General features: G+C 37.0%; 1 protein-coding gene across 2 annotated transcripts in view; it reads right to left on the bottom strand.

Annotated features, from left to right (window-relative positions):
• Positions 1 to 13,909, bottom strand: part of RELN (reelin) — a 519,854-nt gene that overhangs the window by 144,616 nt on the left and 361,329 nt on the right. For both annotated transcript variants that reach the window (XM_029233992.1, XM_029233993.1), the window contains exon 20: positions 13,250 to 13,486. In XM_029233992.1, coding sequence (XP_029089825.1) covers positions 13,250 to 13,486 — 237 coding nt within the window. The remainder of the gene's footprint in view (positions 1 to 13,249; positions 13,487 to 13,909) is intronic.

The following is a 13,909-nucleotide window of genomic DNA, read 5'->3' as shown; positions in this document are numbered from 1 at the left end:
GAAGAAAAGGTAGATCTCATTAAAAAGTGTTTTGCCCACTGCTTGCTAAATGTCTGTTAGATCTGCCTGTGGGCTTGACAGTCCCCACAAATGCATGTCAGGTTTGTGCAAGCATGAGCTCTGAAGGGATTTTTCTAGGCCAGTTAGGAAATCTTTTTGTGTTATCCATTACTACACGTTACTGTTGATTCTTGATGGTTCTTATAATCTAGAAGTACCTTAACAACTACTTTATAGCTCCTCTTGTACAGCTTAAAACACATTCCACTCATTGTTCAGTTCTGCTATATTATTATATGACTATTATATAATGCTAAATTATTGATTTTTTTCAATTGGTAATAGAGCCACAGTACTATTTCCTACCTTTTACTGCAAGTGAATTGTGTTTAATTTGTATTATGAGATAAAAAGGCTTTTAGGATCCTTTTAGTCTGGGATTTTCCCCTAGGCAACTCTTGCTTCTCATAAAATATACAAATTCTTTTTTGTTGTGCATGTTTATAGATGCCCCATGAGATATGAACATATATTTTTTGAATCCAGTTTTGTTGAGATATAATTGCCATATGCCATTGTATTAGGCATACAACACAACGATCTGATATATGTATATGCTGCAAAATGATCACTGCAATAAGTTTAGCTAACATCTATCACCTCACAGTTACAAAATTTTTTCTTGTGATGAGAACTTTTAAGATCTACTCTCTTAGCAACTTTCAAGTATAAAATACAGTACTGTTACTTACAGTCATAATGCTGTACATTACATCCCCAGAACTTATTAATCTTGTAAGTGAAAAGTTTGTGCCTTTTGACTCACTTCACCCATTTTGCCCATCTTCCACCCCCCACCTCTGGCAACCACCAATCTCTCTATCTATGAGTTTGTATTTTTTCAAAGTCCATCCATGTTGTCACAAATGGTAGAATTTCCTTCTTTTTTATGGATGAAAATACTCCATTGTATGTATCACACTGTCTTTATCATACATTCACACATTGATGGACGCTCTTGTTATCTCCGTGTCTTGGCTATTGTAAATAATGCTGCCACAAACATGGGGGGGGGAGGAACAAATATATTTTCAAGATAGTGATTTCATTTCTTTCAGATACATACTCAGAAGCAGAATTGCTGGATTGTATTTTTAATTTTTTGAGGAACCTCCATAAAGTTTTCCATAATGGCTGCACCAATTTACATTCCCACCAACAGTGCACAAGGATCCCCTTTCGCGACATCCTCGCCAATACTTGTTATTTCTTGTTTTTTTGATAATAGCCACTCTAACTTGTGTGAGGTGATATCTCATTGTGGTTTTGATTTGCATTTCCCTGATGATTAGTGATGGTGAGCATCTTTCCATGTACCTGTTGGTCATCTGTACGTCTTCTTTGGTAAAATGTCTATTTAGATCCTTTGCCCATTTTTTTTTTTTTTTTTTTTTTTTGTGGTATGCAGGCCTCTCACTGTTGTGGCCTCTCCCATTGCGGAGCACAGGCTCCGGACGCGCAGGCTCAGCGGCCATGGCTCACGGGCCTAGCTGCTCCGCGGCACGTGGGATCTTCCCGGGCCAGGGCATGAACCCGTGTCCCCTGCATCGGCAGGTGGACTCTCAACCACTGCGCCACCAGGGAAGCCCCCATTTTTTAAAATAATTAATTAATTAATTTATTTTTGGCTGTGTTGGGTCTTCGTTCCTGTGTGAGGGCTTTCTCTAGTTGCGGCAGGCGGGGGCCACTCTTCATTGCGGTGCGCAGGTCTCTCACTGTTGCAGCCTCTCTTGTTGTGGAGCACAGGCTCCAGATGCACAGGCTCAGTAGTTGTGGCTCACGGGTCTAGTTCCTCTGCGGCATGTGGGATCTTCCCAGACCAGGGCTCAAACCCGTGTGCCCTGCAATGGCAGGCAGATTCTCAACCACTGGACCACCAGGGAAGCCCTTCCCATTTTTAAAATTAGATTGTTTAGGGGTTTTTTTTGGCTAGTGAGTTGTTTGAGTTCTTTATATATTTTAGATATTAACACCTTCTCAGATATAGGATTTGTAAGTATTTTCTCCCATACTGTAGGTTCCCGTTCCATTTTGTTGACAGTTTTCTTGGCTGTGCATAAGCTTTTCAGTTTAATATAGTCCCACTTGTGATTTTTTGCTTTCATGGCCTTTGCTTTGGTGTCAAATGCAAAAAAATAATTGCCAAGACTGATGTAAAGGAGCTTACTGCCTATGTTTTCTTCTAGGAGTTTTATGGCTTCAGGTCTTATGTTCAAGTCTTTGATCCATTTTGAGTAAATTTTTGTGTGTAGTTTTGTGTAGTCCAGTTGTTTTCTTTAGTGTTTGGCTGTTCAGTTTTCCAAACACCATTTATTGAAGGGAGTCCTTTCCCTATTGTATATTCTTGGCTCTTTTGTCAAAAATTAATTGATCATATATGGATTTGTTTATTTCTGGGCTCTCTTTTCTGTTCTCTATTGATCTACATGTCTGTTTTTATGCCAATACCATACTGTTTTGATTACTACAGCTTTGTAATATAGTTTGAAACCAGGGAGTATGATGCTTCCTGCTTTATTCTTCTTTCTCAAGATTGTGTTGCCTATTTGAGGGTCTTTTGTGGTTTTTATACAACTATTCGGATTGTTTCTTCTATTTTTGTGAAAAATGCCACTGGAATTTTGATAGGGATTGCACTGAATCTGTAGGTTACTTTGGGTAGTATGGACATTATAACAATATTAATCATTCCAATCCATGAGCACTGATTATATTTCCATTTTTCTGTGTCTTCTCCAATTTCTTTCATCAACGTCTTACTGTCTTCAATGTACAGATCTTTCACTTCCTTGGTCAAATAGGCATTTTATTCTTTCTGATGCAATTGTAAATGGAATTGTTTTCTTATTTTTTCTTTCTGGTAGTTCATTGTAAACATATAGAAATGCTATTGATTTTTTGTGTATTGATTTTGTATCCTGCAACTTTGCTGAACCTGTTTACTAGTTCTAGCAGTTTCCATGGAGTCTTTAGTTTTCCTATCTATAATGATATAATATCACATCATCTGCAAATAAAGACTGTTTTACTTCTTCCTTTGTATTTTGGAGACTTTTGTCTTTCTTGCCTAATTGCTCTGGCTAGGACTTTCAGGACTATGTTGAATAAAAGTGGTGAGAGTGGGCATCCTTATCTTGTTCCTGATCTTAGAGCAAATGCATTCAGCCTTTCATCATTGAGTGGGCTTGTCATAGATGGCCTTAATTATGTTGAGGTATGTTCCCTTTATATGTACTATGTTGAGAGTTTTTATCATAAATAGATTTTGAAGTTTGTCAAATGCTTTTTCTGCATCTATTGAGATGATCGTATAATTTTTATCTTTTATTTTTTAAATTTTATTTATTTTTCTACAGCAGGTTCTTTTTAGTTATCTATTTTATACATATTAGTGTATATATGTCATTCCCCATTTCCCATTTCATCCAACCACCACCACTACCCCTGCCACTTTCCCAATTGGTGTACATACGTTTATTCTCTACATCTGTGTCTCTATTTCTGCCCTGCAAACCGGTTCATCTGTACCATTTTTCTAGGTTCCACATATATGCATTAATATACGATATTTGTTTTTCTCTTCCTGACTTACTTAACTCTGTATGACAGTCTCTAGATCCATCCACATCTCTACAAATGACCCAATTTTGTTCCTTTTTAGGGCTGAGTAATATTCCATTGTATATATGCATCACATCTTCTTTATCCATTCATCTGTCGATGGGCATTTAGGTTGCTTCCATAACCTGGTTATTGTAAATAGTGCTGCAATGAACTTTGGGGTGCATGTGTCTCTTTGAATTATGGTTTTCTCTGGGTATATACCCAGTAGTGGGATTGCTGGATCATATGGTAATTCTATTTTTAGATTTTTTAAGGAACCTCCATACTGTTCTCCATAGTGGCTGTATCAACTTACATTCCCACCAACAGTGCAAGAGGGTTCCCTTTTCTCCACACCCTCTCCACCATTGGTTGTTTGTAGATTTTCTGATGATGCCCATTCTAACTGGTGTGAGGTGATACCTCATCGTAGTTTTGATTTGCATTTCTCTAATAATTAGTGATGTTCAGCAGCTTTTCATGTGCTTCGTAGCCATCTGTATGTCTTCTTTGGAGAGATGTTATTTAGGTCTTCTGCCCATTTTTTGATTGGGTTGTTTGTTTTTCTAATATTGAGCTGAATGAGCTGTTTATATATTTTGGAAATTAATCCTTTGTCTGTTGATTCATTTGCAAATATTTTCTCCCATTCTGAGGGTTGCCTTTTCGTCTTGTTTATAGTTTCCCTTGCTTTGCAAAAGCTTTTAAGTTTCATTAGGTCCCATTTGTTTATTTTTGTTTTTATTTCCATTACTCTAGGAGGTGGATCAAAACAGATCTGCTGTGATTTATGTCAAAGAGTGTTCTTCCTACATTTTCCTCTAAGAGTTTTATCGTGTCTGGTCCTACATTTAGGTCTCTAATCCATTTTTAGTTTATTTTTGTGTATGGTGTTAGGGAGTGTTCTAATTTCATTCTTTCATATGTAGCTGTCCAGTTTTCCCAGCACCACTTATTGAAGAGACTGTCTTTTCTCCATTGTATATCCTTGCCTCCTTTGTCATAGATTAGTTGACCATAGGTGCGTGGGTTTATCTCTTGGCTTTCTATCTTGTTCCATTGATCTATATTTCTGTTTTTGTGCCAGTACCATATTGTCTTGATTACTGCAGCTTTGTAGTATAGTCTGAAGCCAGGGAGTCTTATTCCTCCAGTTCCGTTTTTTTCCCTCAAGACTGCTTTGGCTATTCGGGGTCTTTTGTGTCTCCACACAAATTTTAAGATTTTATGTTCTAGTTCTGTAAAAAATGCCACTGGTAATTTGATAGGGATTGCATTGAATCTGTAGATTGGTTTGGGTAGTATAGTCATTTTCACAATATTGATTCTTCCAATCTAAGAACATGGTATATCTCTCCATCTGTTTGTGTCATCTTTGATTTCTTTCATCAGTGTCTTATACTTTTCTGAGTAGAGGTCTTTTGTCTCCCTTGGTAGGTTTATTCCTAGGTATTTTATTCTTTTTGTTGCAATGGTAAATGGGAGTGTTTCCTTCATTTCTCTTTCAGATTTTTCATCATTAGTGTATAGGAATGCAAGAGATTTCTATGCATTAATTTTGTATCCTGCAACTTTATCAAATTCATTGATTAGCTCTAGTAGTTTTCTGGTGGCATCTTTATGATTCTCTATGTATAGTATCATGTCATCTGCAAACAGTGATAGTTTTACTTCTTCTTTTCCAATTTGTATTCCTTTAATTTCTTTTTCTTCCTTGATTGCCGTGGTTAGGACTTCCAAAACTATGTTGAATAAGAGTGGCGAGAGTGGACATCCTTCTCTTGTTCCTGATCTTAGAGGAAATGCTTTCAGTTTTTCACCATTGAGAATGGTGTTTGCTGTGAACCCATGTCATATATGGCCTTTATTATGTTGAGGTAGGTTCCCTCTATGCTCACTTTCTGGAGAGTTTTTATCATAAATGGGTGTTGAATTTTGTCAAAAGATTTTTCTGCATCTATTGAGATGATCATATGGTTTTTAATTCTTCAATTTGTTAATATGGTGTATCACATTGATTGATTTGTGTATATTGAAGAATCCTTTCATCCTTGCAAATAATTCCACTTGATCATGGTGTATGATCCTTTTAATGTGTTGTTGGTTTCTGTTTGTTAGTATTTTGTTGAGGATTTTTGCATCTGTATCCATCAGAGATATTGGTCTGTATTTTTTTTTCTAGTATCTTTGTCTGGTTTTGGTATCAGGGTGATGGTGGCCTCATAGAATGAGTTTGGGAGTGTTCCTTCCTCTGCAATATTTTGGAAGAGTTTGAGAAGGATGGCTGTTAGCTCTTCTCTAAATGTTTGACACAATACACCTGTGAAGCTATCTGGTCCTGGACTTTTGTTTGTTGGAAGATTTTTAATCACAGTTTCAATTTCATTACTTGTGATTCGTCTGTTCATATATTCTAGTTCTTCCTGGTTCAGTCTTGGAAGGGTATACTTTTCTAAGAATTTGTCCATTTCTTCCAGGTTGTCTATTTTATTGGCATAGAGTTGCTTGTAGTAGTCTCTTAGGATGCTTCACATTTCTGCAGTGTCCATTGTAACTTCTTTTTCAATTCTAATTTTATTGATTCCTCTCCATCTTTTTCTTGATGAGTCTGACTAAAGGTTTATCAATTTTATTTATCTTCTCAAAGAACCAGCTACTAGTTTTATTGATCTTTGCTATTGTTTTCTTCATTTCTATTTCATTTATTTCTGCTCTGATGTTCATGATTTCTTTCCTTCTATTAACTTTGGTTTTGTTTGTTCTTCTTTCTCTAGTTCCTTTAGGTGTAAGGTTAGATTGTTTATTTGAGATGTTTCTTGTTTCTTGAGGGAGGCTTGTATTGCCATAAACTTCCCTCTTAGAACTGCTTTTGTTGCATCCTGTAGGTTTTGGATCGTCGTGTTTTCATTGTCATTTCTCTCCAGGTATTTTCTGATTTCCTCTTTGATTTCTTCAGTGATCTCTTGGTTATTTAGTAACATACTGTTTAGCCTCCATGTGTTTGTGTTTTTTTAAAGTTTTTTTTCCCTGTAATTGATTTCTAATCTCATAGCATTGTGGTTGGAAAAGATGCTTGATATGATTTCAATTTTCTTAAATTTACTGAGGCTTGATTTGTGACCCAAGAGGTGATCCATCCTGGAGAATGTTCCATGTGAAATTGAGAAGAAAGTGTAATCTGCTGTTTTTGGATGGAATGTCCTATAAATATCAATTAAATCTATCTGGACTATTGTGTCACTTAAAGCTTGTGTTTCCTTACTAATTTTCTGTTTGGATGATCTGTCTGTTGGGTTAAGTGAGGTGTTAAAGTTCCCCACTATTATTGTGTTACTGTTGATTTCCTCTTTTATAACTGTGAGCAGTTGCTTTATGTACTGAGCTGCTCCTATGTTGGTGCATATATATTTATAACTGTTATATCTGCTTCTTGGATTGATCCTTTGATCATTATGCAGTTTCCTTCCTTGTCTCTTGTAACCTTCTTTATTTTAAAGTCTATTTTATCTGATATGAGTATTGCTACTCCAGCTTTCTTTTGATTTCCATTTGCATGGAATATCTTTTTCCATCCACTTTCACTCTGTATGTGCCCCTAGGTCTGAAGTGGGTCTCTTGTAGACAACATATATATGGGTCTTTTTTTTGTATCCATTCAGCAAGCCTGTGTCTTTTGGTTGGAGCGTTTAATCCATTCACGTTTAAGGTAATTATCGATATGTATGTTCCTATTACCATTTTCTTAATTGTTACGGCTTTGTTTTTGTAGGTCCTTTTCTTCTCTTGTGTTTCCCACTTAGAGAAGTTCCTATAGCATTTGTTGTAGAGCTGGTTTAGTGGTGTTGAATTCTCTTAGCTTTTGCTTGTCTGTAAAGCTTTTGATTTCTCCATTGAATCTGAATGAGATTCTTGCCGGGTAGAGGAATCTTGGTTGTAGGTTCTTCCCTTTCATCACTTTAAATATGTCATGCCCTCCCTTCTGGCTTGTAGAGTTTCTGCTGAGAAATCAGCTGTTAACCCTATGGGAGTTCCCTTGTATTTTATCATTTTTCCCTTTCTGGTTTCTAAAATTTTTCTTTCTTTTGTTTTTGCCAAATTGATTACTATGTGTCTTGGTGTGTTTCTCCTTAGACTTATCCTGTATGGGAGTCTCTGTGTTTCCTGGACTTGGGTGGCTATTTCCTTTCCCATGTCAGGCAAGTTTTTGACAATAGTCTCTTCAAATATTTTCTCTGGTCCTTTCTCTCTCTCTTCTCCTTCTGGGACCCCTATAATGCGAATGTTGTTGTGTTTAAGAGGTCTCTTAGGCTGTTTTCATTTCTTTTTATTCTTTTTTCTGTTGCCCAGCAGTGAATTCCACCATTCTGTCTTCCAGATCACTTATCCGTTCTTCTGCCTCAGTTATTCTGCTATTGATTCCTTCTAGTGTAGTTTTCATTTCAGTTATTGTATTGTTCATCTCTGTTTGTTTGCTCTTTAATTCTTCTAGGTCTTTGTTAAACATTTCTTGCATCTTCTCGATCTTTGCCTTCATTCTTTTTCCAAGGTCCTGGATCATCTTCACTATCATTATTCTGAATTCTTTTTCTGGAAGGTTGCCTATCTCCACTTCATTTAGTTGTTATTCTGGGGTTTTATTTTGTTCCTTCATCTGGTACATAGCCCTCTGCCTTTTCATCTTGTCTATCTTTCTGTGAATGTGGGTTTTGTTCCACAGGCTGCAGGATTGTAGTTCTTCTTGCTTCTGCTGTGTGCTCTCTGGTGGATGAGGCTACCTAAGGGGCTTGTGCAAGTTTCCTGATGGGAGGGAATGGTGGTGGGTAGAGCTGGCTGTTGCTCTGGTGGGCAGAGCTCAGTAAAACTTTAATCCGCTTGTCTCATGATGGGTGGGGCTGGGTTGCTTCCCTGTTGGTTGCTTGGCCTGAGGCAACCCAACACTGGAGCCTACCTGGGCTATTTGGTGGGGCTAATGGCGGACTCTGGGAGGGCTCATGCCAAGGAGTACTTCCCAGAACTTCTGCTGCCAGTGTCCTTGATCTCACAGTGAGACACAGCCACCCCCTGCCTTGGCAGGAGACTTTCCAACACTAGCAGGTAGGTTTGGTTCAGTCTCCTATGGGGTCACTGCTCCTTCCCCTGCATCCTGATGCGCACACTACTTTGCACGTGCCCTCCAAGAGTGGAGTCTCTGTTTCCCCCAGTCTTGTCAAAGTCCTGCAATCAAATCCCGTTAGGCTTCAAAGTCTGATTCTCTAGGAATTCCTCCTCCCGTTGCCGGACCCCCAGGTTGGGAAGCCTGATGTGTGACTCAGAACCTTCACTCCAGTGGGTGGTCTTCTGTGGTATAAGTGTTCTTCAGTTTGTGAGTCACCCACCTAGCAGCTATGGGATTTGATATTATTGTGATTGCGCCCCCTCCTACCATCTCATTGTGGCTTCTCCTTTGTCTTTGGATGTGGGGTATCTTTTTTGGTGAGTTCCAGTGTCTTCCTGTCGATGACTGTTCAGTTAGTTGTGATTCCGGTGCTCTTGCATGAGGGAGTGAGCACACGTCCTTGTACTCAGCCATCTTGAACCAATCTCTCTCTTTCATTTTATTAATGTGGTGTATCACTTGACTGATTTTCACATGTGGAATTACCCTTGTGTCCCAGGAATAAATCCCACTTTATCATGGTATATATTCTTTTAATGTGTTGTTGAATTAGAGTTGCTAGTATTTTGCTGAGGAGTTTTGTATTTATGTTCATCAGGAATCTTGGTCTGTAATTTTCTTTTCTCATGACACCCTTGCTTAGTTTTGGTGTCAGAGTAATGCTGGCCTTGTAAAATGGGTTTCGAAGTATTCCTCTCTCTTCTATACTTTTTGGAGGACTTTGAGAAGAACTGGTATTAATTCTTAGAATGTCTAGTAAAATTCACCAGTGAAGCCCTCTCTTTATCTTTTGTGTATCTACTCTGAGTTTTTACTTTGTGGATACCATGAGGTTTATATAAAACATCTTACATTTTTAACAGTCTATTTTAAAGTGATAACAACTAAAGTCAAATGCACACTAAAGCTCTACATTTTTACCCCCCTCCACAATGTTTCATGTTTTAGGTGTCATAATTTACATCTTTTTTATCTTGTTATCTGTTAACAAATTATTATAGTTACAGCTATTTTTTTTTTACTATTTTTGTCTTTTAACCTTCATACTAGATTTATAAGTGATTTACTCACTACCACTACAACATGAGAGTATTTTGAATTTAACTACATATTTACCTTTAGCAGTGAGATTTACACTTTTATATCTGTTCCTGTTATTAACTAGAGCCCTTCTGTTTCAGCTTGAAGACTGTCCTTTATCACATTTCTTGTAAAGCCCATCTAGTGGTGAACTCCTTTAGCCTTTGCCTGTCTGGAAAACTCCTTATCTCTTCTACTAAAACGAACTGCCAATTCTAATATGCTATGATGACCATACCCTCATAGTTTTACACATTTTGAAACCAAAACTCTAGATCATATGACAGGAATGTCCTTTCCACCTGTATACTTAGCTAGTCTACTAGATAAGGCAGAGGAATGTAAATGTCCCTTGGTATTATCACCAATAGTATTAGTCAAATAATCTTTAATAAATCTCAATTAAAATAATTCCCTTAGTGATCTTAAAATATATGGAAGAGGCTTTAAAGACTATTTTTAGAACACAAAGCAGACAGGTTCTGATTTCAGATACTATGTATGGAAGAAAGGAAAGTACTACAAATAATTAAAGGCAATTCATTTCCCCATGGAAAAATGTGCTCTAAGATGACATACTGTAAAGTGATTTATAGCATATTGACTGTAGTTCTTCTAATGAAAAAACAATTGTCCAAGTTTTCCCTGGAGAACACTCTCAGTAACAACAATCCATGCTCATGGAAAGCCATGAGTTAGAAAATGAGAACCAAATGAACTCTCAGCTGGCAAAAGCCAAGAATAATTAATTTAACACCAGTCATTTGTAGAGAACATGTAGACATTTCAAAATTTCCCTTGAGAAAAACAGGTCATTGAACGGCAGAGGCCACATATTTGAATATGTTCAAAGAATTTTAACTTAATAACATGCTCCAAAGGTTTTACATTAAAAAAACCCTTGTTTTTAGGACTAGGTAGTTTTGATAAATAGTTGGTCAATATCATCATTTGAATTTCAGTATTGTAATAAGTGTTTCTGAAAAACAGTGCTAAAGTGAGTTCACACTGAACTTGGAACTTGGACTATATATTCTTCAACAGCAGCAGAGAGAAAACGGTGTCATTAAATGGGGCTTTATTCTGATTCATTGGCTAAGAAAATGGGAACAGTTTGAAATCTTCCATGTTGTTTCATTTTAATGAGCAGAGAGCATTTTTCATGTCCTTATTAAAGCGGTTAATGTGTTTCTCTAGTCTCATTATCACCACCAGAGTATAGTCTCTGTTGTTTCATAACCAAGACAACTCCTTTTCGTTTCAGAGAAGTCAAATTTGATTGCTCACATGTGGCTGTTAATAAAACTCCTGTGGCGCTGCTCAACGTGCCCATGGGGATTGTACAATTATTTATATTTTCTTATGGTTTTCTATAATTATTGTGATTGTACTTTCACAGAGTAAATGTATCTCCACCAATTAAAGCAGTGGTGGGTTAAGAATATTCATCAGACTTGTGTGAAAGGATATTGTTCTTAGGGTTTTGCAAAGCACAGAAATTAAACTGCTGTTATCATGTATTCAACCCAAGTGTTAAAATTAAAATGCTCAGCAACTTTGGAGTTTATCTGAGCAGATGTTAACTATTTACGAAAAAATAAACATTATACAGGACTTGCATTCATGATATGATTCTTTGTTGTATTCAAAGTGCTGGAAAGAAAAACTGCTACACAAACTTGGGGGATAGTTTATGGTATATGACCAATTTGGATTATTGTTAATTCAGGTCAATTTAAAATTGCAGAACCATAAAATTCCAAGAAATCTCATTTTGCTTTACATCTTTGTATCTTATTTGCTTCACCCCTTTATTTTCTTTGAAGACTCCAGGACTAAGAAACAGCATGCATAAAAATAAGCATCTGAGGCTATCAACTAGAAAACACACAATATAACCTTTCATATTTTGTCATAGAGAAATTTCATTCTATCTAGTTTGACAGTGCTTGCAGCAAAAGAGATCAGCTGTACTTCCATGCCATTAGCTGTCATTTTGATGCTAGAATTTTCGCCTGCTGTGTGTGAGATGTGACTGTCCATGCACAATTCCCATCAAAGGTAATTTTATGTGCAATGGTGTGTAAAATTTACCTCTAATTATGATAAGGTCACTGATGGGTCAGTTATGATATGTTCTAGGGAGACAATTGCAGTGAATAGCTTTTGGCAAGATTCATCTGGAGAAATTAAATTGGTCTGACCATGACTCAATAGAAAGTAAAAGACTCTTAGAAAATTATTCCTCAATCATGTTTAAAGTTCTAAAGGAACCCAAAGAGGGGCAGTTTGCACAGTGGTGAAGGTTGTGAGTTTTGAAATTATACAGACCTGAGACTTAACCTAGGATCTCTATGCCTAGAAAGTCCTATCTGATCTGGCTTCTGCATATCTCTTGGCTTCTATTTCTGACATTCACTCCCTCATTACCTGGGCTCCAGCACCATTGGCCTTCCTCCTGGTTTTTGAACATGTCATGGTCACTCATGCTTTGGGAGTCTTTGCACCACAGAGTTTCCTGTAGTTGTACGCTCTTCCTTCAGATCTTCATGTGCCTGGAACTTCCTGCTCTTTTACTTTCCAATTAGTGGAATGTGTTGTTTCCACTCTCTGAACTACCCAAACACAGCCTCCTCGTCTCTATCTAAAGTTGCCACCTCCTAACTAGGTAATCACTATTGTGTCATCCTACTGATGTTCTTGAAGTACTAATGATAGTCTTAAGTTATTTATTTACTGCTTAATGTATAATTAAGTTTGCATCTGACGATAGGGAGAAAAAAAAATCTAAGAATGAAAGGTATCTTGACTAGGAAATCCCACACTCTTGAAACCCCACTGACATTAACCATACAAGTCGCTGGTCCAATATTGCTTGATAAAATGGACTAAAAAGAATATCTTTGGGTTGGAGAAACTTCTTGGACTTTATGTAAGACAGCATGACAATAAAACACGTGATGAGGAATTTTTTTAAAATAGTCATTAGAGTGATTTCACTTTTCACTATGATCATGATGGACCTCCATGAAGGGAGAATATGTTAGTCACTTTAGTTATTAACACTTCTTGAAGAGGGTTTTTATATGTAATGGTGGGAAAATGAAAATTTGAGATGAATAAATATAGTGAAATTTTATATTTATTTAAATCTATCAGTGTTTTGTTTTTAGTCTTCTTTCCCAAGGTAACTTACTTATAGACATAACAGCGACTTTTCAAATGGTTCATGTTCAGCTAATATTTGTCAACAAACGACTAAGTGCTGGATGGACTGGAAGATCATCTTTGGGTTTCAATCCTTAATGCAAATTGTAACAATAACCACAAGAACAAAGATGAAATCCTTACCAAAGGGTCCAGTCGTGGCCACAGTATGGCTGAACATTTCCAAGGTAGAATCCCAGAGATTGAGTGACCTCCACAAGATTGGTAAAGTCAAGACTAATGCTATTGAAAAGTACAGATGTCATGATAATCTCATCAATAGCCCATACATCCTCCCCCTGGGAAGAATGATATGGTTGCCACCATTTGAACTGAATTCCAAACTGTCTTGCATCATCTGGTAATTCTACAGAGATTATTCTAAAGGAGAAAATAGAAGTAAAAATTCAGGTTACTTTGATTATCTTAAAATACAAACATTTATAGCAGGATCTTTTCTTCCTACAGTATAATATTTGAAAAAAATAATTTTCCCACTATGACAAACATTCTTGAGATTTCCAATTTCCTGTCTGACTCCAACAAAGTCTTCTCAACACATCTAAAACTGTGACTTTGCTTGCACTCAGCTGCTCTCAGAAAAGCTAACTCAATAAAACATAGTTGTCAATGTGGCAGGATTTGCCTAAGTCTGGTAAAGGATCTTGGGCAGCTTGTTACACACATTATACTTTTGGGCTGGTTGGAACCATGGCACTTCCTCATTCCCATGAGTTCAGCATAGTGTGCGAGGTCACTTGCTGTGTCATGGTGGCTGTGACAGTAAACCTGTATCTGACAAAT

This window comes from Monodon monoceros, unplaced genomic scaffold, assembly GCF_005190385.1.
Source record: "Monodon monoceros isolate NGI ecotype Baffin Bay Population unplaced genomic scaffold, NGI_Narwhal_1 Super_Scaffold_2, whole genome shotgun sequence".
NCBI classification, from domain to species: Eukaryota; Metazoa; Chordata; class Mammalia; order Artiodactyla; family Monodontidae; genus Monodon; species Monodon monoceros.
This window is presented reverse-complemented; position numbering and strand designations above follow the sequence as displayed.